General features: G+C 38.6%; 1 protein-coding gene across 1 annotated transcript in view; it reads left to right on the top strand.

Annotated features, from left to right (window-relative positions):
* VWA8 (von Willebrand factor A domain containing 8) overlaps window positions 1-26,070 on the top strand; it is a 367,424-nt gene that overhangs the window by 205,252 nt on the left and 136,102 nt on the right. The window contains exons 27-34 of the mRNA XM_070471177.1: window positions 4,230-4,338; window positions 6,124-6,262; window positions 10,138-10,337; window positions 18,176-18,286; window positions 19,182-19,246; window positions 19,860-19,985; window positions 21,459-21,568; window positions 22,188-22,342. Of these exons, the coding sequence (XP_070327278.1) occupies window positions 4,230-4,338; window positions 6,124-6,262; window positions 10,138-10,337; window positions 18,176-18,286; window positions 19,182-19,246; window positions 19,860-19,985; window positions 21,459-21,568; window positions 22,188-22,342 (1,015 nt within the window). The remainder of the gene's footprint in view (window positions 1-4,229; window positions 4,339-6,123; window positions 6,263-10,137; window positions 10,338-18,175; window positions 18,287-19,181; window positions 19,247-19,859; window positions 19,986-21,458; window positions 21,569-22,187; window positions 22,343-26,070) is intronic.

Genomic DNA, 26,070 nt, shown 5'->3' with positions numbered 1-26,070 from the left:
GGATTCCGTTATTCCCATGAAAATTAGTAGTTCTTGTGGTAAGGAAATGTTTTAGGAACTGTTGATAATAGGTATGTCAACAACTTCCAATTGCATAATGCCCCTAGAAAGATCCAAATCTTTTTCACGTGTTTCTTTCAGACTCCAGAAATAGTTTTGGCAAATGTTCAGAGAAGGCAGAAATTTGCCAGAACATACTCGTTAAAACCCCAGCTCACCTCTTTATGGAAACAATCTTAGACAAATCTCTTGTATGTCATTCAGACCCTCTCACTTGACTTTGGTGTCCATATGCATCATGTTATGAAATGTATGCATGCTTAAAAAAACTTTTTTTTCCCTTTCTGTAATTTGCCTAAGTGCTGCAATTTGACCCGAGTCATAATTTTGAAAGTCACCTTTTCTTTTTTAGTTAAAACTTTTACTTCCAGATCTTTATTAATACTTCCACAAGGGATTAAGAAACATCACAACATATGAATTGGAATACTTCAGTGTTTTAAAAAACATAAATTTATGAATGACACTGAAGATAAAAAGTAGTACTATTTATAAGCCTTAAGTTCATTGTCTTCTTCCTTAAAATCAAATCCAGATATCATTCCAGGTAGGACTTTAACAAAGTTAAACAACGGAAGTAACAGGATCTTAAAATTATGGAAAATACCATAGTTGTTTCAATCAAATCAGATATAACAACTTAAGTCTGGTTGGAGTTGGATGACAGATTTCAGTAATGGTATAGGGCCGTTTGCTAACTGGTTATTAGTTTAGAGTTACCCTTAAATTAATGTTGAATATATTTCAAATTCCAGAGCTTGTTCATGCATTCAGTTATCATTCCCCTTGCCCCTAACTGGACTTCCCTGGTGGCTCAGATGGTAAAGAATCTGCCCGCAATGCAGGAGACCTGGGTTCCATCCCTGGGTTGGGAAGATCCCCTGAAGAAGAGAATGGCTACCCCCTCCAGCAGTCTTGCCTGGAGAATTCCAGGGACAGAGGAGCCTGGTGGGCTATAGTCCATGGGGCCACAAAGAGTCAGACATGACTGAAGCGACTTAGCATGCGTGCGGTAACTTATTGAAGGGGAGAGAGTTAATAACTGTCAAATTTTTCCACAATGTATTGGGAAAACTTAGTAGTGGAAAATAAATGAGGGGCTTTGGTTTACTTCATTTGGCCACCCTAGAGCCCACAGGAAGTCTAGAAACAACTCCCCGTATTACCAAGGGGCAGATAGAATCAGTTTGATTGGGTAACTTCAAAACACCCTGCATGTGTGACTTTCAGTTGCAATTATTAACACTAATGGCATCTTGTTATATGATTTCGAAACAGATTCTATATGAGGTACCTGAAGGTCCTTCCCATACTCTGCCAACCAAACAGCTAGTGCTATTTTTAAATGGAACCAGGCAGTCTGTAATTTCCATGACCGTTACTTAGAGTGAATTGGCAAGTTCAAAGCAGCTTTCATGAATATTCCCTGGGGGTTGTCATTAAAAATTAGAAGTCTAGTAAAGTTATTTTTTTCCCAAATGGATGAAGGTTTTGGTTTTATTTTGTTTTTAGCATCTGTATGATATTTTGTGAGATTATTAAAGGATATATTAGACCAGTTTTTTAGGCTTTATTTCAGCCTATCAACTGAGCATAATTTTTATTAAGCAATGTTCCACCTCTGATTATATTTCCAGATGTGTAACTGTTTCTGTTGTCTTCAAAGAGATGATTTGGGTTGGACATAGAGCTCCTTTTTATTAGCTTTAAAAAAGCAATTTTGTCTACCAGGCACCTATTCTACTGATGTGGCCTGGCATGCGTGCACTCTTGATCGAGTCCAACTCTTTGCGACCCCATGGACTGTAGCCCTCCAGGCTTCTCTGTCCCTGGAATTCTCCAGGCAAGAATACTGGAGAGAGTTGCCATTTCCTTCTCCAGGGGATCTTCCCAACCCAGGGATCAAACCTGTGTCTGTTGTGTCTTCTACATGGGGAGGTGGGTTCTTTACCAGCTGAGCCACCAGGGAAGCCCCTTCTATTGATAGGTGTAGATAGTTTTATTCTGATTATTTATATTCACTCCAGAACCAAAGGTTATGCAAGATCTACCACTGGTACTTCACTCCACTCTCTAAAATGGTCATCAGAGACTCCCCCAGTCCTTAGAAGAAACCAGAATCTTACCGATATTGCCTTCGTCTCACAAAGGAAAAAATTAACACTCAGAGAAATTATCTAACTTTTCTTTCACAAGAAAGAACTAATTAATAAAAGAACTAGCACTAGAACCCGTTAAATCTTCTCCACTAGAAAGAAATCAGGTGTTTCTCCTTCCTTTGTTTTCTGCTGTTTTTAGAGATCTAATTCCCCTTCGGTGAACTGCTGAAGGCAGTGAACACTGTTCATTCCCTAAACAAGCAGAGAGAGAGTCTAGTCTACAAGACGCTTTCAAGATCTTTCCTTTTGACATGGGAATATGTTTTATTACCTTAAGAGAGAACAGTTATAGTAAATCCCCTAACTCAGTGCCTCTTCCACCTCATTAGTGGTAAAAAAAAAAACAAAACGAAACAGGGAAATAAGTGATGACCAATCAGGATAATTGTCCGTGTACTTAAAATGTATTTTAAATGATAGATACAAAGCATATATGTCCTTTTGAATGATTTATGTTATGATTTAGAAGAATTTCAATGTAAATTTTTTTAGATTTCGTTCCTGTGGTGTTAAACATTAGCATTTCAAAGGACAAAAATCATATTCCACCAGAATACTTGGTTTCACTATTCTAAGCAAAAAAAATCTAAGCCTTCCATGGTCTTATCAAGTATGTGGAGATATTTTGTCAGACTTACTCTTTTACTGAAAAAAAAGTGATTTTCTAAATATCAGTATGTACTCTTTTAATGATCATGATGCTTATTTCAAGCATTCATTTCAATTTATAGTCATATTATGCATTATTTTTGAAGAACTTTTAACTCTGAATAATTTTTGGCCTTCACTTACCATCGAATAAGAAATTCATAATGAATTGAATGACAAATTAATCGTTTCTTTTTTAAACATTCCAAAAAATTTAGTATGATTAAAAAGTAAAGGCTTTATTCTAAAAAAATTTATCTGTGGTTTTGTCCTTTAGCATTGCCATACTTGTTTTTGCAAGTTATTTTATTTAAACGTAGCTTTAGATAAAATGGAATCTAAACATAGAATAATTCCATTAGAAGTCAGCATAGTAGCTCCCATGGTAGGGGTAATGACTGAAATAGTCCAAGGGAGTTTCTGAGTGTTGGTGATGCTTGAGTGCTGGACACATAGGTGTGCTCTGGAGTAAGTGGCACATTTGTGTTGATGTTTCTGTAGGTATTTTATGTCAGTTCAAAGTAAAAAAAATAAAAATTAAAGTGCTAAAGTGGATGCTGTGAAAGTTTCCCTGTACAACTTACAAACATGTGACCTGTAGAATTCTGGTGGTGGTGTTTAGTCCCTGAGTTGTGTCTGACTCTTTGTGATGCCATGGTCTGGGGCCCACCAGGCTCCTTTGTCCATGGGATTTCCCAGGCAAGAGTGCTGGAGTGGGTTGCCATTTCCTTCTCCAGGGGAATCTTCCTGACCCAGAGATCGAACTCACAATCTACATTGACAGGCAGATTCTTTACCACTGAGCCACCTGGGAATCCCAGTAGTATTCTGTACTACTTATTATTTGATTTCAAATTTAGGAGAATAGAATGAAAAAAACTGATGGATTGCTCCATTTTACCCCTAAGTCCTTTCTATTACTCTAACAGGAATTCAGATGTTAAATTACTAAGTATTTACCAATTCAGGAAAAAAATACTTAAACGTTAATTATATTTGTCATTATGGTAAAAACAGAGTAGGACATTACCTTCTGAGTTTCTGAAATGTGAATTCTTTTCTTTTTCAAGTATATTTTAAACATTCTATTAAAGACTGTCTTTTAATAAAATGAAGTAGAACTCACTTCGAAGTAAAGTGTTCTTCAGATTTCTTTATGTGATCAGTAATACATGGCAACCCACTCCAGTACTCTTGCCTGGAGAATTCCATGGACAGAGGAGTCTGGCAGGCTACAGTCCATAGGGTCACAAAGAGTTGGACACGACTGAGCGACTAAACACTTTCAATACATGGTTCTTGTTTTTTCCTGTGACTTGGAAACAAAGAGACATGTTTACTCTTCAAATTAATCTTTGACAGGTTGCCTCTGCCGGAGCAGACCTTCATGGGCTACTGGACAATTGGTCAGTCAAGAAATGGAATGCAAAAACTGCTGTGTCCAGCAGAAACTCATCATATAGACGTTAAGGTTGATATCATTATTTTTTCATTAGAATATTGAATGTTATCTATTTTTCAGTTTCTTCCCTAGAGAAAATCTATTCAGTCTTAGAAATGATTGTTCTGATGTTGTTTCAGAATAGATTTAGCTTCTTCTGTGATTCTCAAGTGAGTCTGGCCTCTGAGGGTCATGATATAGGTAATGGCTAATGATTAGTAGAATTCCTAAGAGCTACTCTGTATTTCAGGAAAGTCAAGTAGGGCAGTTACCCCATTATATTTGTTTTCAAGAAAAAAAGCAAAGAAATATCAATCACTAGTTGCAGTAGCAATCCCTCTAGGTTTAACTGTGAGGAATTAGCTGCTTATATAATCAATTGGACAAGAGATAAGCGGCCACCCTGGACCTTTGGTTTCAGGATCAGTGTTTTTGCTTCTGCACAGTAAGTCCAGACTAGGAAACTTTTCCTGTAAGGGGCTGGATAGTGGTGGCTCAGTGGTAAAGAATCCACCTACCAATGCAGAAGACATTAGAGACCCGGGTTTGATCCCTGCGTCGGGAAGACCCCCCTGCAGAAGGAAATGGCAACCCACTCCAGTATTCTTGCCTGGAAAATTCCAAGGACAGAGGAGCCTGACTGGCTACAGTCCATAAGCTTGCAAAGAATCAAAGACGACTGATCAACGGAGCATGCACACACACACACACACACACACACACACACGAGTAAATATTTCAGGCGTGGTGGCCATATAGATTCTGTCACAGCTACTCAGCTTTGCCATGGTAGCTCAAAAGCAGCCTCAGGCAATACTTTAACAAATGAGTGACACTGTGTCCTAGTAACATTTTATTGACACAATCAGGGAGTGGATCAGACTTGACCTGTGAGCTGTAGTTTGTCAGCCCTTGTAGTAGAGCATAGACTCTGACTGCTCATTTCTGTCAGATTCGCCTTGTCCACACTGACTGCAGGAGGATAGCTTCTGCTGCTCATCCACCTTACAAATCTCATGCAAGTGCATTTAATTGGCAGAAGCTAAATCATATCCAGAATGCTTGCTGCAAAGGAGTACAAGAAATGTAATATTTAGTCATCTAGCTCCTAAGATACAGTCTAGACAGAAGGGGTAATAGCACCTATGAATGTGTGCATGCTCAGTCACTCAGTCATGTCTGACTCTTTGTGATCCCATGGACTGTAGCCCACCAGGCTCCTCTGTCCATGGAATTTTCCCAGCAAGAATACTGGAGTGTTTTGCCATTTCCTACTCCAAGGGATCTTCTCAACCCAGGGATCAAACCCAAGTCTCCTGCATCTCCTGTATTGGCAGGTAGATTCTTTTACCACTACACCACCCAAGAAGCCCCGACTGCCACAATAGTCACTATCTGACCCAAAAAGTTTTGACTAATTAAGGACTGTAAGGGCATGCAAATCAATTGTATTTAAAAAATTATTCTCCTGGTTTGGACAGCTCTGGGTCCCCATACTTGGAGTTCAAAACTTGCAGTTGGCTTAGGAAAGAGTAAAGTAATGAGAACTCCTATGAGATTTTATATGATATATTTTCTGAATAAAAATAAAACAAAATGAGAAATTAAATATGATAGCACATGTGAAAGCCTTTATGAATGCAACTATATGGTATTATTATTGTCATAAGTATTATGCCAGTCAATAAAATGAGAAGAGGTATATCAAGATAGTATTTGAATTGAAAATCTTAGTTTGGAAGAATTCTTAACTTTTCTGCATTTTGATAACTACCCAAATATCTTATTGCAGATAACTACTTTTTTTTTAAATAGGGTCCAGCACTTATAAACATACAGGAGTATCCAATAGAAAGACATGAAGGAAGATCCCAAACCTTTACTGAAGAATGTAGCTCCTGGAGGTTACCATTGGATGAAATGAACTTAATCTGTGATGTTGCTACAACACATGGTATGTCAGTTTATTCTTTTGATTTTTCCTTCCTGCACTGATTTTTTTTAAAGCCAGATCAAAATAATCTCTAGACATCAAGAAGTCTATACTAGACTCAGTAACTGTGTCATTCTTGGATTGGATAGCAATTATATGTAGTTTAGATCTAATTTCCTATAACAACCTAACAAAATACTATTGTGGAATCCACGTAAGCATGGCTGAGTTTATATGCATGTCTGTTTCTCATTACCATTGTAGCACAAAGTTAAACTCACCCAGGCTCATGCTAAAAATAGAAGGGGGAAGAAAAAGGAAAAACATTGGATTTTTTTTGGCTGGGATTCCAGTTTGGTGATTATATGTATTCTGAAAGCAGGATTGGAGCATTTGCAGTCATTAAACCTCTCATTGTAAAGAATGGCAAATAAAGGATATGAATTTTTGGCATCTGCATCTCTGGACTGTTGCCATTACCTACTGATTCATGCAGTGTGTCCTGGGTACTTTTTGGCAGAAGTTTTCAACTGATGGCAGTTACTAAGGTGATATCAACAGAAGTGATGACAGGGGGAAGGGAGAGAGTCACTAACTTATCTACAATGGGGATTCTTCAGGCAAAAATTAGGAAGCAAGCTTTTGTTTGTGTACATTCTATCAATCTTTGTTCCTAAAATCAGCTATGTTGAGTAAAAATCTGTGCTTTTAAAATGTACAGGGTTTTTGTTGGTAACAGACTGGTGTTCCTATTAAGATATTTTACATTCCCTGTGTGTTGGGTTTATTCGTCACTTAGTCGTGTCTGACTCTTTGTGACCCCATGGTCACATGTGACCCACCAGTCTCCTCTGTCCATGGAGTTCTCTAGACAAGAATACTGGAGTGGGTTGCCATTTCCTTCTCCAGGGGATCTTCCTACCCAGGGATCGAACTCCGGTCTCCTGCACTGCAAGTGGATTCTTTATTGGCTAAGCCATCAGGGAAGCCCTATTATGTAGAGAATAATATGAATGTAGAAAGTGAAGAAGAACTAAAGAGTCTCTTGATGAAGGTGAAAGAGGAGAGTGAAGAAGTTGGCTTAAAACTCAACATTGAGAAAACTAAGATCATGGCATCCTGTCCCATCACTTCCTGGCAAGTAGATGGGGAAACAGTGGAAACAATGACAGACTTTATGTTGGGGGGCTCCAAAATCACTGCAGATGGTGACTACAGCCATGAAATTAAAAGACTCTTACTCCTTGGAAGGAAAGTTATGACCAACCTAGAAAGCATATTAAAAAGCAGAGAGATTACTTTGACAACAAAGGTCCATCTAGTCAAAGCTATGGTTTTTCCACTAGTCATGTATGGATGTGAGAGTTGGACTATAAAGAAAGCTGAGTGCCGAAGAATTGAGCTTTTGAACTGTGGTGTTGGAGAAGACTCTTGAGAGTCCCTTGGACTGCAAAGAGATCCAACCACTCCATCCTAAGGGAAGTCAATCCTGGGTGTTCATTGGAAGGACTGATGCTGAAGCTGAAACTCCAATACTTTGGCTACCTAATGCAGAGAACTGACTCATTTGAAAAGACCCTGATGCTGGGAAAGATTGAAGGCAGGAGGAGAAGGGGACAACAGAGGATGAGATGGTTGGATGACATCACCGACTTGATGGACATGGGTTTGGGTAAACTCGGAGAGCTGATGGTGGACAGGGAGGCCTGCGTGCTGCAGTCCATGGGGTTGCAAAGAGTTGGACACGACTGAGCGACTGAACTGAACTGAACTGAAAATGTCTTAATAGCAACACCAGTCCCTCACATAATTTAACCCACAAAAACCCTGTACATTTTAGAAACACATATTTTTACTCAACATAGCTAAAGTTAGGAACAAACATCCACAGAACGTACATGAGTAAAGAATGCGTATAGATCTTACCGATAGTTTGAACTTTGGTCCTTGTCTCATTTTTAGAGATTGTAAATAAGTATGCTGTGAACCTCTGCGTCATGTCAGTGACAGGGGTCGTTAAATCTTGTCACAGTCTCACAGTTCTTCTCAACTCAGCATTCCAGGCAGCCCCAGCTAGGCAGTCAGAACTGATCCTTAAAAGTGAAACTCATTTGCTCTCCCTCACGAAATTTAACCCTCTGTTTCAGTGTTGTGCACATTTGCAAACTGGGCCTTTGTGTTGTTTCTTTTAATCTCTCTCTCTCTCTCTTTTTTTTGTGCCTATTTTGTATTTGGGAGAGAAAAGAAGATTTTCTTGGTTCTCTTAGAATCAGTTAGTTGGATAGATAGATATGTTTGAGTCAGAGACCAAACAGTACTTAATGCTGCAATAAGAGAGGACAATTGATGTTTATGAAGTATATTTCTATTAATACTTTTATTATATTTCCTAATTCCCTATGCTGTGTACAAAGTTGCTCAATAAATGTTGAATTGAATTTATTTGTGCTGATAGACACATTAAAAACATTCTTAAATTGTAAGTTATGTGATTCTGATATTTGGAACTGTAGTACAATAGTTCACAGTTTCTCCTAAATAATGCCTTTCTCTGATCTTCTACTGACTTGTGTTTCTTATCAATGTTAGCTTATTTGTTTAATTTATCTTTATATATATTTGGTCTTTATGTGTACACATCACACACACACACATACACACTATATTTTTTTCCTGAAATTTCCAGCATAGTCCCACATATCTCATTATCACAGCTTATACCTTAGTTTGGGGTCCAGAAAATATGACCACTGTAAATAGATACCTAGATGATGAGTGATATTAATAGTGATTATTATACAGAAGCAGCTTAATCCCTTGCTTTGGGGTGCCCGGAAATAGAGATTATGGTTAACAGTCCAGAACCTGGCTACTCAAAGGAATGCCCTCAAGCCAACTGCAGTGACATATCTTGGGAGTTCACTGGAAAGGCAGAGTGAAATCCCACCCCAGAACCCCTGCCTCAAGCCTAGAGCAGTGACATTTCCTGGGAGCTCATTGGAAAGGCAGAGTGAAACCCCACCCCAGAGCCCCTGCCTCAAGCCTACAGCAGTGACATTTCCTGGGAGCTCATTGGAAAGGCAGAGTCTGAAACCCTACTCCAGAGCCCCTGAGTCAGAATCTGCACTTTCATTAGATCCCCAGGTGATTCACACACACTTGAAAGTTGAAGAAGCAGTGAAATAGAATTCAGAAAAGGGACCTGATCAAGTACTTGACTGAAAAGACAAGTTTTGTAATAATAAAAATACACAAATATGAAAAAAGATAATTTGGAAAATAAGATCCATAGAGCTAAGAATCAAAAAATGGAAATACTTATTTACTTGAAAAGCTTAAAGATCTAGTAAACTGGGAAACACCAGAGTAGCAGACGGAAGATGTTGACCAGCTGTTATCCATCTGAGCCAATAATAAAATAAGAGGAAACAGACTTTTATTGAAGCACAAAATACTTTCATAGAAGGAAGAGTTTCCTGACATTGAGGAGTGTTAAATATTTAATGGTGTTACTGTGAGATGTTATGGAATTCTTTGGGAAACAAGTAGATACTTACTTCCTGGAGTAGATAGGCATGGTCCCATCTATTTATACATCTAGAAAGAAGAAAGTGTTAGTCACTCAGTTGTATCCTACTCTTTGCAATCCCATGGACTGTAGCCCACTAGGCTCCTCTGTCCCTGGGATTCTCCAGGCAAGAATACTGGAGTAGGTTGCCATTCCCTACTGTGAAATTGCTTCTCCCAGTGCTCTTTGACCAATCCGTGTGCAGGTCATCTGCTGAGTTCTGATTGTACGCTGTCTTATGATTCCGTTTTCACTGGACCTTTTTGGACCAGTCAGAAGATCTACTGCAGAATGGAATTAACTCTTTTTTTTTTTTTTATCATTTCAGAAAATGAGGAAAATACTCTCTATGTAGTTGCATGCAATCCCGTGTCCTTATACTTTATGAATATGACTGGGAAAAGTGGCCACTTTGTGGACCTTTTCGACATCTTCCCGAGAACGGCCAGTGGAATCTGGCATCCATTTGTGACGGTGGCACCGCTGGGAAATCCCCTAAAGGGTCAAGTGGTTCTCCATGAGCAGCAGGTAATGGCCTCACTATACCAAGAGTGACTTACGTGAGGGGCAGGCAGGAATGTTTTCCAGCCTATCACTAAGAATGTGTGCTTTCATAAAGACTGAGGAGAGGGGCTGCAGGAAGGAGTCGGGAGTTGTATGTTATCAGTACCACAAGGCAGGCTAATGCCTTCCTCTCTGGGGGACTTCAACGTGGGCTTTAATCTTTGAAACATGTTGAGTGAGGGTTTCCTCATCTCAGACTAATGACATTTGAGGCTGGATAGTTCATTGTTGGGGGCTTTCTTGGTGGCTCAGCGGTAAAGAATCCACCTGCAACGCAGGAGACGTAAGAGATGGGGGTTCAATCCCTGGGTCGGAAAGACCTCCTAGAGGAGGGCATGGCAACCCACTCCAGTATTCTTGCCTGGAGAATGCCGTGGACAGGGGAGCCTGGTGGACTGTAGTCCATGGGGTTGCACAGAATCTACACGCTGAGGAAACGGAGCAACAGCAGCAGCAGTTCATTGTTATGGAGTTTGCCTTCTCTTTGGGGAGACAGACAGCAAGTAAGCCAACAAATAAATATGCCAATGTCAAGCAGTGATAACTGCTGTACAGTTCATGGGATCCCAAGAGAGTCAGACACAATTTAGCGACTAAACAACAACAAGAAAAAATGTCCTAGAGAAAGATGGGGGTAGGGTGGGAGGAGCCGGAAGAATGAATAGTACTCAAGAGTGCTAACATAGCTCCGCTTAGGAGATGACATGTTATCTGAAACCCGAATGGCATTCTTCATGTGGAGACAGCTATGTAACTATACTGAATGGAATTGTCTTAGTCCAGGGGTCTCCAACCTCCAGGATCGAATGCCTGATGATCTGAGGTGGAGCTGATGTAATAATAAAGTGCACAGTAAATGTAACTTGCTTGAATCATCCTGAAAACGTTCGTCCCATCCCGCATGCATGAAAGAATGGTCTTCCACAAAACTGGACCCTGGTGCTCAAAAGGTTGGGGACTGCTCTCTTAATCTGTTTTGGCTGCTGTAATGTAGGTACCATAGACAAGGTAGCTTGTAAACAGCAGGCATTTATTTCTCACAGTTCTGCAGCCTGGCGAGTCCAAGACCAAGGTGACTGCAGGTTCGGGATCTGGTGAAAACCTACTTCCTAGACAGCTGTCTTTTCCCTGTGACCTCACATGGCAGAAGAAGCAGGGATTGCATCCATGTGTCTTTTGTAAGGGCACTAATCCCATCATAAAGTCAAAAAGGGCACTCATAATGTCAAGAAGGACACAACTTAGTGACTAAACAACAATAAAGTTAATCTGTACTCTCCAATAGAAAGGAGTGCAATGTTTTTATAGACCTGTTACCCACCTGGTAGCTACCAAGTTTTGTGTGTGTGTGTGTGTGTGTGTGCGTGTGTGTGTGTGTGTATTCAGTCATTTTAGTTGTTTCTAACTCTTTGTGACCCTGTGGACTGTAGCCTTCCAGGCTCCTCTATCCGTGGGATTCTCCAGATGAGAATACTGGAGTGGGTGGCCATTTCCTTCTTCCCAACCCAGGGATCGAACCCATGTCTCCTGTGTCTGCTGCAGTGCAGGCAGATTCTTTACCACTGAGCCACAGTGAAGCCCACCAAATAGTATTCTAAGCATATTATTCATTCATCAAATAAGTGTCATGTGCTTACTCTTAGGGATACTTCCATAAACAGCACAAAAGTCCTTGTTCTGAGAAGCTTGTATTCTGGTGCAGAAAGATAGACAATAAGCGAAATAAATAATCACAACTTAAATTAGACAATGAGAAACAAGGGAGAGTAAAACAGAAGGAAGACTGCCACTTAGAGCAGGGCGGGCCAGGGATCGCCTGCCTGAGAAAGTGATATTTAAGTAGAGTTGACAGCGTTGAGGGAGAGAAGAGATACTGGGAAGCAGAGAGTTCCTAGGGAAAGGGAATTATAAATTCAAAGGCCCAGAGGCTGGAATATGCCTTTGCAGCTTTAAAGAAGTGTGGTGGGGAAGATTGAATGAGGACCAGAGTATAAAGAGGCGAGGCCAAAGAGGTCCCCCAGTGAGCTGGGGCAGGACCACGGTGGAGGGTGGGGAGGCAGAGGTGTAGAGCCTTATGAATCGTTCTAAGGTTCTGCACTGCCTGTGAGGTGAGGGGAAGAAGGTCTTAGAGGGCTTCAAGCAGAGGAACAGCTAGATCTGACATATATTTTAGGGATTTCTAAACCCCTAGGGATTTCTCTAGCTCCTCTGTGGTGAATAGTCTACAGGTACAAAGGCAAAATGAAGGAAACTAATTTTACATTTTTTTTTTTACTTTTTACATTTTTATAATGATTCAAGCAAGAGATCACCCAAGTTCGGAAATCATCTTTGATGATGGATTCTGTATATATTCTGAAGGTGCGACTAACAGGATTTCCTAACAGATCAGACACATGAAGTGACAGAGTAGAAACTAAGGTCAATTTTAAGATTTAAGGCTTGAGCAACGAAAAGGGTAGACCTGCCATGAACTGAGATGAGGAAGGAATTGATTTGGGAGGAAAAATTAGATGTGTGATTCAATTCGAGATGCCTATAACAAAGCCCAGTAGATGATTCTGCTGTTTAATGGAGAACAGGAAGCATAAATTGGGAAGTCACTGGAGTATAAGTGTTATTTAAATCATGAAACTGAAAGTGATGACTAAGGGAGTGGAATGTGGGTAGAAAAGAGAAGTCTTAAAAAAAAGAGAGAGAGAAGTCTAAGCTCTAATCCATGGAGCAATGAAATATTAAGAAATCGGGGAAAGGAGGAGGAATCAACCAAGGGGAACTGAAGATGAGTATCCAGTGGTGGAGATGAATAAACCAGGGTGTGGTATTTCAGAAGCCAAGTGATGAATATCTCAAGGAGGAAGATCAATGATTAAATGCTGACAAATGTGTCAAGGAAAAGATTGCATACGTTATCCATGCTCTTCTTCCAGAGGCTCAGTGGGGTAGCTTTATCAATATTTACAGGTGAGAAAACTGAGGCTCAGGGAGTGTAAATAACTTACCCAGTAAACACATGGTGGAACAGAAGTTCAAGCCAAACTGGATTGACACCACCAGAATTATGTTAATTTTGTCTATGCTCTCACTGCTGAAGTTTTTAAAAGTTATCCATCATAGGAAAATATTGAAAAAATGCAATGTTTTTACTTGTTAAGTATTTTAAGATACTATAAGAGTAAAGTGTTACCCAGAACAGTGCTTTTAGACTGTTTCTAATCAAGAATAAAAAAAATCTCGTAAATAGCTTTTCAGTGTTTCACTGAGTTAAGTAAGTCAACTTCAACTTTAGGCTTTGCCCAAGTAATTACTGTTGAGGCAGTCCAAGCACAGGTTGGAAAAGAATTTCCAGACCCAGAGCATTTCAGAAGGGAGTGAGTTTATTAAGAACAACGAGCAGATATAATGTGGATACTGCAAGCACAGTGGGCTGACCGCCTGATAGACCAGAGAGAGTCAGTTTTCGTGGGCTAATAACAATTTTCATAGCCTCAGGACAAAGAAAATTCCTCCTGGATCATTGGCCATAGGTCATTGGTTGGGGCGCTATGGGGTGCTTACTGGAGTGGGTGTCTTTGCCTGATTGGGAGTCAGGAAGCTTGTCAGTGGTGACAGGAGCTTTTAGCAACCGTTGCAGGGGGGCTCAGTCAGCTGCGGAGGTGTCCTTGGTTCTCTGCGTCTGTGGCCTTGCTGCAAGGTCCCGTACCTATGGCCTTGGGCAGGACTCAACAATTATCATAAATTCTAAGTTAATCAGTTTTTTTCTGGTTTTCACAATTTTTTTTCACTTTACTTTCTCCTGGAAGCAGAATATACAAATGTCCAGCTCTTGCTTAGAAAAGCTTGTGTCCATCCCATTGGAAAGGGTTTTACTTTATAGAGTTCCAACCAAATGTCAGTGCCATCGAATTGATTTCTACAGCCAGAGGAAACTCTCCTAAAAAGCACATGATATCTTGGTGATTTTTGATTAATTGAACCAATCAAATTTAAATAGAAGTCTGATTTTGGAGTATTTTTTCAAAAAATCTTGCCAAATTTTCAACTGTCAGGCAAACTGTCAAATTTACAGGTATCAATTCTAGAAGTATGAGATTTTCAGGTTCTCAGGAAGAAGTTTGTCTTCTCAAAAGATCCAATGATTTGGCAACATTGTGGATCAGTTCCCTGCTCATGTATAATGACTTTCATGGAAGACAGTGTGTTTTTTGTATAAACCCACACTTTCCCTCCTGGCATTCTTGCATGCTGCCTGACTTTTGCCCATTGACCAGTTCAGCGATTTTCCAGGTTACCTCAATGCCCTGAGCAGACTCTCATGGCTTACCAGGATTTTCTGTCTACCTATCCTCTGTCTGTTTTGTATTATGTCCACACTAGAGTATTAAGCCCTCCTTAATTCCAAATGAACAGCGTGTAACTGTAAAATTTAACAAATGATGAATAATTCTGATCTAATGAAAAAATGAGTGTGCTGCCTTCAGTTCCTTCTTCCCCACTCTGCCCTAGCTGACAAGGGGTCTAAAATATTGTAAAGAGGTACTTCCATTGATTCATCTATCCCTTGTCTTTATAGAGCTTGGCAACGGATGCATTTCGCTGGTTAGTTTAAGAAGTTGTTCAAAAATTCCTTGCTAAAATAAAATCTTAAGTGAGGAAAGGGAAACTTTGCCATGCCTAAAAATAAAGCTTCCTCCCTCCTCCCTACCCCCACCCCCATGAGATTACTTATTACATCTGTACAAAGTTTAGAATTTCAGACTTTAGGACATGGAGGTCATCCAGAGGTTACTTTTCTCCCAGTCAAATACAAACATAATAAAATCGCTCACTCGCTTCTCCACCCTGCCCCCCTGGAAGGAGTGCCAAAACCACAGTTACATGTACTCATGTGTGACGCAAAATTCTATTTTTAAACTCAGACAGAATATATCATTAGTCATTTACAGAAGGAAACCATTAACATCTAAAAGGATGGAGCAGCAGAAAGCCTTCATGTTGCCAGTTGCTTCTAGAACTAATTCTAAATACAGCAGTGGCTGGAAACATGTATATATACACACACATATAAAGGTATGTTTTCTGTTACTTAGAAAGATCCAGTTTTTCAGTTCACTTCAGAAGTACTAGACCCTAAAAAGGAAGAAAAATGCAAAACTGTACTCATTTTTGTGCGTAACCATATCTGTTTAATCATCTGCTTATTCTTCTACTTAATCATATTGGGATCAAACATTATTTTTAGGACTTTCTGTTGCTCATAAAAGTTAATATTATCCAAATTGCTTAAGTGCTAGCGATTTGTGTTAATGTTGTACATATTTATCATAAGAGAAATTTTCTTCTTTAAAAAATACTAACTCAAAAAAAGATTTAGTCTAGAATAGAGACTGAAAAATTTTAACTTATTAGTACAACTTCTTAAGGAAAACTTTAAGGATTTTCCTTGAGATTTTTATCATATTCAAACTTTCAAATGCCAGGAATGGTGCTTCTTATATGATATGTTGCTTTAAAAAAAGAATATTACTAACACACATTCTTTTTTAAAAAAAAATAAGCTTTTTATTTTGTATTGGGGTTCAGCTGATTAACAAACAACATTGTGATGGTTTCAGGTGAACAGTGAAGGGAGTCAGCCATACATACACATGTATCCTTTCTCCCCCAAACCCCTCTCCCATCTAGGATGCCATGTAATGTTGAGCAGAGTTCCATCATAACACACACGTGTAATGGAAGTGTAATGGAGAATTGCATATTATACAGAATGATGCATTCTAAGTATCTTTATAAGGAAAACTTTAAGCTTTGTCAAGTTGCTTAGAATTATTATAATACAGCCAATATTTGGGAGTATATGGAATAAAGGAAACTTCAGTACAACTACTACTTTAATTCTTGTGCACTTCAGTAAAATTGGCTAGTAAAAGAAATTGAGACCACACTATGAGGTCTCAGATTTGCAGATGAATCGTTAATCTATTTGCATTTCCTTTTATTTCCTCTCTAATTAGATTATGTAATAAAGGGCAAAGGTAATGATTATTCATCCTTGTATTCTTCTTTCTGCTTTAAATATAAGTTGGATGGCATCACTGACTCAATGGACACGAGTCTGGGGAAGCTCCCAGAGATAGTGGAGGACAGGAAAGCCTGGTGTGCTGCAGTCCATGGGGCCACAGAGAGTCAGACATAGTGACTGAACAACAACAACAAATAAATGTTATGGAAGAAATGAGCAGACTTTTCATATTTTTTATGTATTTTACAAAATGTATAGTAATTCTTCGGATCTTTGTGATTTTATCTTCCCCAAAGAAAGTTCTTAAAATGAAAAGTTCATAAGGGTTAAGATAACTGAAGGAGCCCCAAATCTTAATAAGACAAAACAAAATGAACCAAAATAAGAGAGAAAAAAAGACAATTATATAACAATGAGGCCTGACAAACAATTTTCTGGTGCCTTTTTCTAAACCTGTTAGTCTAACCTTCAAATGTCTTTAAATTTTAACTGAAAACCCAACTTCTTTACATTGCTTTAAAATATTCAATCTTTCTTGGCTTTCTAAATTTTAAGTTGTTATTTCATGTGTTTCTATTCACTTATTTTAATATCTAGTGTTAATTTTTTTTAGTTTTTTTTCTTGAAAAAATCCTCCTAATTTCTGAGAGATTATTACTCCATTTGCGTTACCGTGATGAATGCTGCTGGAGCAATCTCTTGTCAGTATGTTACCATAGCATGAGCTATGAGAGTTCCCAAGCTCGGTGAATGACAAGATGAAGAAATACTCACTACCAGCTTGGTTCTTGGGGTCCTTGGTATTTTCTTGCTAATCGGTCTTTGTATCATGTACATATTTTCTGAGTTGAACCTGCGTTTGTGAAAAGAACAAATGAGATTCAGTTGTGCACAGTGTGTTTTTCAGTCGCTAAGTTGTGTCTGACTCTTTGTGACTCCCTGGACTGCAGCACACCAGGCTTCCCCGTCCTTTACTATCTCCCCAAGTTTGCTCAGACTCATGTCCATTGAGTCAATGATGCCATCAAACCATCTCATCCTCTGTCATCCCCATCTCCTCCTGCCTTCAATCTTTCCCAGCATCAGGGTCTTTTCAAATGAGTCAGCTCTTCGCATCAGGTGGCCAAAGTATTGGAGCTTCAGCTTCAGTATCAGTCCTTCCAAAGAATATTCAAGGTTGATTTCCTTTAGGATTGACTGTTTGCTGTCCAAGGGACTCTCAAAAGTCTTCTCCAGCACCGTGATTCCTCAGGCCAAACAACTAACAGCATAGCCCCTCTCATCATCAGACAATTGAATGCATAGTGTAAAAGAGTTTTTCAACATTTTTTTTTTTTTTGTAATTTACTTTTAAAAAAATTTTAATTGGAAGATAGTTGCTTTGCAATGCTGTGTTGGTTTAACTGCACATTCTTTAAGTATAATTTTGATAAAAGTAAACAGACTTTTAAAAATGATCAAATGTCTAAATTTCCTCCTTAATACATAATAAAGCAGAGCCATGGTTAAACCTGGCCTATATTTACAAGGAGATGGTTTTAAGGTAAAATCTTCAAAGAAGAAAGTCTTCCTTACATAATTAGAAATATCCTTATTAAACTTTAAACTTATTAAACTTTAAATTCTGTATTAGGGAAAATCACTTAGTGTTTTTATGGAGTCATTTAAATATTTCAGTATTGTCATCTTACCTTTGGTTTATTTATCACTAAATACCCTTTATTTCCAGGCTGCCAAGAGACTGATGCTTTAAAAAAAAAAATATTCTCTTTATTTCCAGAGCAATGTCATCCTGTTGCTGGATCCCGCTAGCCAAGCCCTTCGCCGTCTCGTCCTGCCTTCAGAAGAATTTACAATGAAGAAAACTTCCTGGTGGAACAAGGAGGAAGCTGTAAGGAATACCCAGCCTGCCCAGCAAATTGCCAAGGATTTTCAGTAGCTTTCTAACTGTAAAAATGCATGCCCCTCCCTTGCGGCACCTTTTGTTTGCTATAATGCACAAAAGAATTCTTTTATTAGGCACTTGTGAATTTTAATATGATACAAGCAGTTAGACATGGATACATGTATATGTAAGTATCAGTGTTCTTTTTGTATCCATTGCAGGAACATTTGAACTAATAATCATTGGACATCATGAGCCATTTGAGCGTGATATTCATGATAAATCCCTAATCATGCAGGCACTTTAACCTGCTTTCCAGTTTTATGTTTATGTTTTGGATTTATGTAATGAACCTTTGAGTGCAGCATCTGGTAGTATTTACAAGATAAATAAATGTTTTAGCTTAATAAACTAGTAATTAAACATTTTTGCCAATCCCAGGAAATCTATTCTGCCATTCAGAAAAACGTAATGGATATAAAACCAGACTTACCCTCTGCCCTGGACAACAACATGCTTATAGGTCTTAAAAGGTCATGAAAAAGATATTTTAAATGTCATAGATAGATCCAAATCTAAGAAACAAAGTATTTCCTATGTATTGATGCTATAGTACAAACATCATAGTTAATCACCAGATAGCATGTTTATTTCTAACCAGCATTTGGCATTATTTTTTAAAATATTATCCTAAAAATGTTTTAGTACATAGTTCACAGTGAATTTTAAAATATATTTTAATCCATGTTACCGTAAGAGTCTTGGAATGGATGAAGAGGGGTAGCTTCTCAGAGAATTATGTTTTACACGTTGAAGAACTTTATTTAAGGAAAAGCAGCTGAAGAGACGTGACTGCATCCAACACAGTTAACGTGAATATTTTGTTTTTTCTTGTATTTAGGAAACTTACAAAATGTGTAAAGAGTTTTCACACAAAAACTGGCTAGTGTTCTACAAAGAAAAAGGGTGAGTTTTTTGCTGTAGAAGATTTAAACTGGGATTATTATTCTGTCCATTCTCTTTCCTCCTTTAATGTCAGTGTGTGCTAAGCTGCTTTAGTCGTGTCTGACCTTGTGCGACCCCATGGACCGTAACCCGCCAGGCTCCTCTGTCCATGGGATTTCCCAGGAAAGAATACTGGAGTGGGTTGCCTTTTCCTTCTCCAGGGGATCTTTCTGACCCAGGGATCGAACCTCTGTCTCTATGTCTCCTGCCGGCTGCTTTACTTTGGCTTATTGTAAACTAATGTAACCAAGTTAGTATTATTTTATTCTAAAAGTACCTTGTCCCACGTTGCAGAACATTGAAAAACACACATAAAAAAACAGTGCTCATAATTACATACTCAACCACTACTAACATAGCGGATGTCACTTCCCATTTTTAAATCTTATGCAAGCCTTTATATAGTTTAGTGTTTTATATCTCTGTTTTCTCAATAACATTTTTCTGTTATCATCTAGTCTTAAAAATATTGTTTTTAGAGTTGTGTAATATATCATGATTATGCTATGGTTACTCAGCCAATATCCTCACCATTTCCTTTCACAGAGTTTTCTTTTTCTTTTCTTTTTTTCAGGAACACCCTGGCTGTGCTGGATGTTCTAGAAGGGCGAACTCACACCATCTCGCTTCCCATCAACCTCCAGAAGGTTTTTCTTGTAGCAGAAGACAAATGGCTTCTGGTGGAGAGTAAAACAAATCAGTGGGTAGATCTCCATAGTACCTCATGGAGTGTGCTCAGCTTTCCAGTGTCCTTATATGTAGCTCTTTCTTCCTGTGTCTGTCTTTTAACATTTCTGTATTTGGCAGGTGAAACTTTGAAGAAGAGGGGAGGGGAAAATTTTAATGTCACTTAAATGTCGCTTCATAGTGTAATTATAAAAGTGTTTCAGATGATGACCTTGAAATTAACAGTAAAAACATAATGACTTTTACAATATTTTATATTGATCCATCCTTCTTTGGGCTTTTTTTCCTATTAGCACACTGAGCATTTCACTGTATTCTCTGTATTCTTGCCAGTACTTCAAAACAGATTTTCCAATCATCCTTTCTTCAAAGGGCCACAGTCTCCGTCCAAATGCTGTTGATTTTTGGGACTTCACAGATTGCACCCCAGAGAAGTTTCTTCTTCGCTTCCTCTTGGGTGCTCTTACTTGGTTATGTTTATGTTTTGTGTTGCCTCCTCCACTGGACTGTATACTTCTTGATGGAAGGACTTTCTGTGCACTTGGCATAACTAGGGTGCACAGTAAGTTTTGAGGTCTGCTCCCTCATGCATCCCTTCTCCTGGCTACATGCAGATTTTCTGCTCCTCTGCTGACAAGCAGAAGTGTCCTGATGCAAAAGATTCCTGGCTATTTATACATCCCTGTTTTGGCAATTATACAAATAAGTAAACCAAGGGAATTGCAGCAGTGAGGGCTTCTGTCCCTTCTTGTTGTTTAGTCACTAAGTTGTGTCCCACTCTTTGTCACCCCATGGACTGTAGCCTGCCAGGCTCCTCTGTTCATGGGATCTCCCAGGCAAGAATGCTGGAGTGGGCTGTCATTTCCTTCTTCCTGTCCCAGGGCTCAAATCCTTGTCTCCTGCATTTCAGGCAGATCTTTACTGCTGAGCCAACAGGGAAGGTGGTACCTGGTCACAGGTCTGAGGCTGGGTTCCCTCTTACTGACTGATCAGTCATATTGACAGCAGGCTCCATGATGGCATGGAGTGTCTGTTTCGAGTTGCTTTTTTAATTTTCTTTTTTTTTACTAGACTTTCCTCTTATAGGAAGTGTTAGGTTTTTAGTTCACATTTATGACTGCATTGTTATTATGCAAAAGGAGGAGGGGGCAGCAGAGGATGAGATGGTCAGATAGCATCACTGGCTCAGTGGACATGAATCTGAGCAAACTTCAGGAGATAGTGGAGGACACGGGAGCCTGGCATTCTTCAGTCCGTGGGGTCACAGAGAGTCAGACACGACTTAGCCGCTGAGCAACAACAACTTTATACAGCATTAGGAAGCTATTTTTTAAATTCACAATAAAACTCTAAAACGGCAAATTATACTCAGAGTATGAAAAAGAGGCCCTGGGAGGGAAAAACTCTTATTTTTCCTAGGCTGGTCTCACAGTTATGAGAAAAGAAAAAACTGTTCGTTCACTTTAGGTGCTTTGTTTGTTTACAGGAAGTACCTTTTAACTACACCTGCACACATCGAATCTAAGGACAGTGGGGTCTGCCAGTTGTATGTGTTGAAAGAGGAGCTTCCTAGCCCAGGGTTTGGAGTCATGCAAGGTAAATACTGTGCTCTGTACGTATGCGGCTGTGCGGGCGCCTGCTTGATTACATACTGTCCTCTAGGATTGTTTAAATACAGTCATATCAACACATGTTAACTTTATACCAAAGAGAAAACTTAGTCACTGCCCTAGAAACAATAAGGAAGAATCCATCATCTTTTAAGTTCTGTCTTTGCATATTTTTGACAAGTCAGAATGTTTATATATATGTAGGTTCCAAGTCTATTTTAGGATTGCATCGTTTCTTTTTAACACAGAACGTCAGAATTTCTACTTTATTCATCACAGTTTTTGGGGGTGGTGTGAAAAGTACTTAAGGAAAAGAGTCTAAAATATACCATTGCTAACCAACCAGGTCAGTTTTACCTCTTTCTGCAGTACTGTTAATATTAATCTTGATTGCTAATAAAAATTTGAATTCCGTAAATGAGAAGATACCAAGATCTGAAAACTGAGTCTTCTCAGACAAAAATCAATGAGTGTAATTGAAAGCATTTTCTCTTTTTTAATTTATGCTTTTCTGTTTGAGTTGGTGAGAATGAAATCTTGCAAAAATTAATTCCTGGAGCAATTTAGGGGCATATGGTGTTTAATGTTTCTCTGTTACTTTTCAGAAACAGACCACAGCATACCTCATACAATTTCAAGTAATCAACTATCATCTGAAAATCTGAGTTCAGCTGTGGGACAAAAGATTGACTCTCCAAACCGAATTCTCTCAGATAAGAATAGTTATGCTATAGTTGTTGTTGGTTTCCCAGATCTCATGGTAAGCTTAAATTTTTTAAATTATTGAATAACTATTTCTTCCCGTCACTTTGGCCTAAGCTTTATAAGCCTATTTGAGGGTAATTAAAAGTGTAATGATTTTTTGGTAAACATTTCAGGATCAACATTCATTTTCCAGATCAGTCATTTAAAAATGCATTCTATATGGGTTCATTGCTTTTTAAAAATTAACATTTCAAGTGTAATGCAACTATATAATTTTGTAAAGGAAAACTAATATTCCTCATACATGAGAGTTCATGGGGCAGATATATACGTAACCTACTGACAGTCACTTTATATCCTGTCAAGAGGGACAATTTGAGACTAACGAGATAACATTTCTTCTAGAACTTTTAGGGCGAAATATGTTGAACCTCATTACTGTAGATGAAATTTTCAACACTCATGAATACCATTAACTTTCCACTGAGTTTTGCTCTGATTTATATCTTTGCAGCATCCAGATTATACTATACATGCTGGTAGTCTCAATTTAATTTGCTTTTAAATGGATCCTTCTGCTATTATTAACTATTATCTGTAAAGAAGGGGCTGTTTGTAATCAACTTCAAGTAAAACAGGCACCATCTTCCCCTGATGGAAATGTGAGAAGATAAAATAGAAAGGTTATTTCAGTCTAGGTTGCCATCTAATAACCTTAGATGTAGCTCTGTGTGTTTTGATTAAATATTTAATTTTCATAATTTTCTTTGTAGCTTTTAGGTGGAGTGATAGAATCACTTAAAGATAAAATATTGACTCTGCTTAATAGTATACCAGTCTCACATATCTCAAAATTTTAATGTGATTAATGAATGATGAGTACTTCAGGGTTTAAGACTTTTGAAACCCAAAACCCAGTGGATAATATGTGGCTTAGGACTTTGCCATATGTCTGCCTAATTATCAAGCAAAAAACATTTGCTGTGGATTATATAACTGAAAATGAAACATGTTGTTGGAATACAGCAGGCTTGATTAAATGAAGAATTGTGTTTAGTATGCTTGCTACAAATGCCTGCTGGGGTCAGTAGAGAAAATACTGGATCTGCTTTTCTGAAGGTGGAACTGTTTTAAAAAATTGATCTTTTGATTGAAGAAATTGACATAGAAATATAATGTCACTGTAAAAAGGTAAGAAAGCTGAGTATAAGGTAATGTTTGTATTGACCCTCTAGAAATCCTTTGTAGATTATAGGCTAGAGACCTTGTTAAATGTTAAATACATTCCCTGTATTTAGTACCCACCATATAGGAGATGTTCATGAATTTTTGTTTAATGAAGAAGTAGAGTCAGTTAGACAAACTTTCAGCATTTTATGAGAGCAGTCATATTTTTTAGACCCCAATACAAGCCAGGCATTGCACTATTCTAAACCCTTTCATACATGATCATTAATTTTTATGACAATTCCATAAGGTTTTATAGATGATGAAATAAAAACAGAGAGGATCTATTCCCCCAGGCCACAAAGATATTGAGTAAGGAAGCTGTGATTTGAGCTCAAGAATGACTGGCCCTCAAACTCATGTCTTTTTATACCACAGTATCTTTCTGCCCTTATGTGATTTTCGTTTGATTCTTCATAAAACTATCAACAAAAGGATATGTTATGTTATGTTATGCCGTCTCTTATTAACATTTTACATTATCAGGGGCACCTGAATTATTGCAAACTTATTATAATTTTCTTATCCTACTACCAAATGGCCACAAAAATCTACAGCAGGTGTCATAGTGAATCCTCAAAAGTGAAATGTTAAAAGCATTCCTTTTAAGATCAAGAGTAAGACAAGGATACCCATTACCACCACTTCTACTAAACATTGTACTGAGCATCTTAGACATGATCCATTAAAAAATTTTAATAAATTGAATTTAATCAAAATTAAAAGCTTCCACTCTGTAAGAAGACACTGTGAAGAGAATTAAAAAACAGTCTACAGGCTGGGAGAAAATAATGGCAAATCACATATCCAACAAAGGACTTGTATCCAAAATACATAAAGATTCTTAAAACCTAAGAGTGACAAAACAAATAATCTAGTATAAGAAATGAGCAAAGGGAGGACCTGTGTGAGGTATCAGAGGTCAGAACCTGAGCAGGTGAAAAAGATATCTATAGTTGGGGAGGGAGGGACAACTGGTGATGGGAATCAGGTCCAGCCAGGATGAAGATGGCATCACCATGAAGGGGCAGGCTGGTGTGGAATGTGGGGGCCCCAGTGAGGCGAAGACTTCACTGAAGCATGAACGTGGTTCAGTGCGGGCTATAAGGACCAAGCAGAGTGTGGGGGGCATTTGCCTGGAAGAGGAAGTTAGTGGTGGAGATAGGAGCTGAGTCATATACAGTGGAACTGAGCAAAAAGGCAAGTATATTAAAGGTAATGAAGTTTAGGTTTCTCACTGTTGGAGAAGGGAGTTACAGATGCAGCAGGAAAGAAAACTAGTATGAGTCCTGCAGTGGTTGGTTAGGAATTGGATGTATCTGAGTGGACTCATGGTTTTCAATGTATTTAAGTAGATATAAAAATTAAATTGGAGGTAAATAAATGTATTTTTTTAAAAATGGGCAAAAGACTTGAACAGACTCTTTACTAAGGATAAATGGATGGTAATTGAGTATATAAAAAGATGTTCAGGAGAAGGAAATGGCAACCCACTCCAGTGTTCCTGCCTGGAGAATCCCAGGAACGGGGGAGCCTGGTGGGCTGCCATCTATGGGGTCGCACAGAGTCGGACACGACTGAAGTGACTTAGCAGCAACAGCAGCATCCTTGTGAACTGAAGTGCCAGTGAGCTCTGGAGATAAAATAGTAGTTACTGAAATCATCTACAAGAAGACAGCACTATTCAGGCCTCCATTTGGTTCCTGAGTAACCAGAGCCTTAGGGAAAGTTGGTTTCCTGGGCAGTGAAATAAAGTGGAATGTGCCTGAACAAAAAAAAAAAAAAAAAAAGATGTTCATTAGTCATTAGGGAAATGCAAATTAAAACCATGATGAGATAGTACTACTACCCTACTGCCTATTAGAATAGCTAAAATTAAAAAAAAAATTAATACCCACAATACCAAGTATTATGCATAAGAAAGTCCCACTAACTCAGTGGTTAATTAGTCCCACTAACTCAGTGATAAAGAATCCGCCTGCCAATGCAGGAGATGCTAGAAATGCGAGTTGGATCCCTGGGTTAGGTAGATCCCCTGGAGAAGGAAATAGCAACCCACTCCAGTATTCTTGCCTGGAGAATAGGTAGACAGAGGAGCCTGGTGGTCTGCAGTCTAGGGGTTCACAAAGAGTCAGACATTACTGAGGAACTAAGGGCCAGGACAAGGATGCAGTGCAAATCAACTGTCACAGTTTTATGGAAGTGAAAGGGCAACCATGAGACCTTTCTGAAGAAGAACCAGAGTAAAAGGCAGAGATATTGCCCTACTAAATTTCAAGGCTTATTATAAAACCTTAATAACTAAGACCATGTAGTATTGGCCATAGGAGTAGAAAAATATACAGTAGAACAGAATGCATTGCCTAGAAACAGATGGATCCATACATACATGGAACTGATTTCTGATACCAGTGCTCATCAGTAGGCAAAGGTTAATGAATTTGGACAGTTACTCTCCATGGGCAAAAAAAGATGAGCATGGGTCACAGCCTCATACCACTTACAAAAATATTTCCTTAGGGATTAAGGAATTAAAAGTGAAGGAAAAAACTCAAA

Source organism: Odocoileus virginianus, chromosome 8, assembly GCF_023699985.2.
Source record: "Odocoileus virginianus isolate 20LAN1187 ecotype Illinois chromosome 8, Ovbor_1.2, whole genome shotgun sequence".
NCBI lineage: Eukaryota > Metazoa > Chordata > Mammalia > Artiodactyla > Cervidae > Odocoileus > Odocoileus virginianus.
This window is presented reverse-complemented; position numbering and strand designations above follow the sequence as displayed.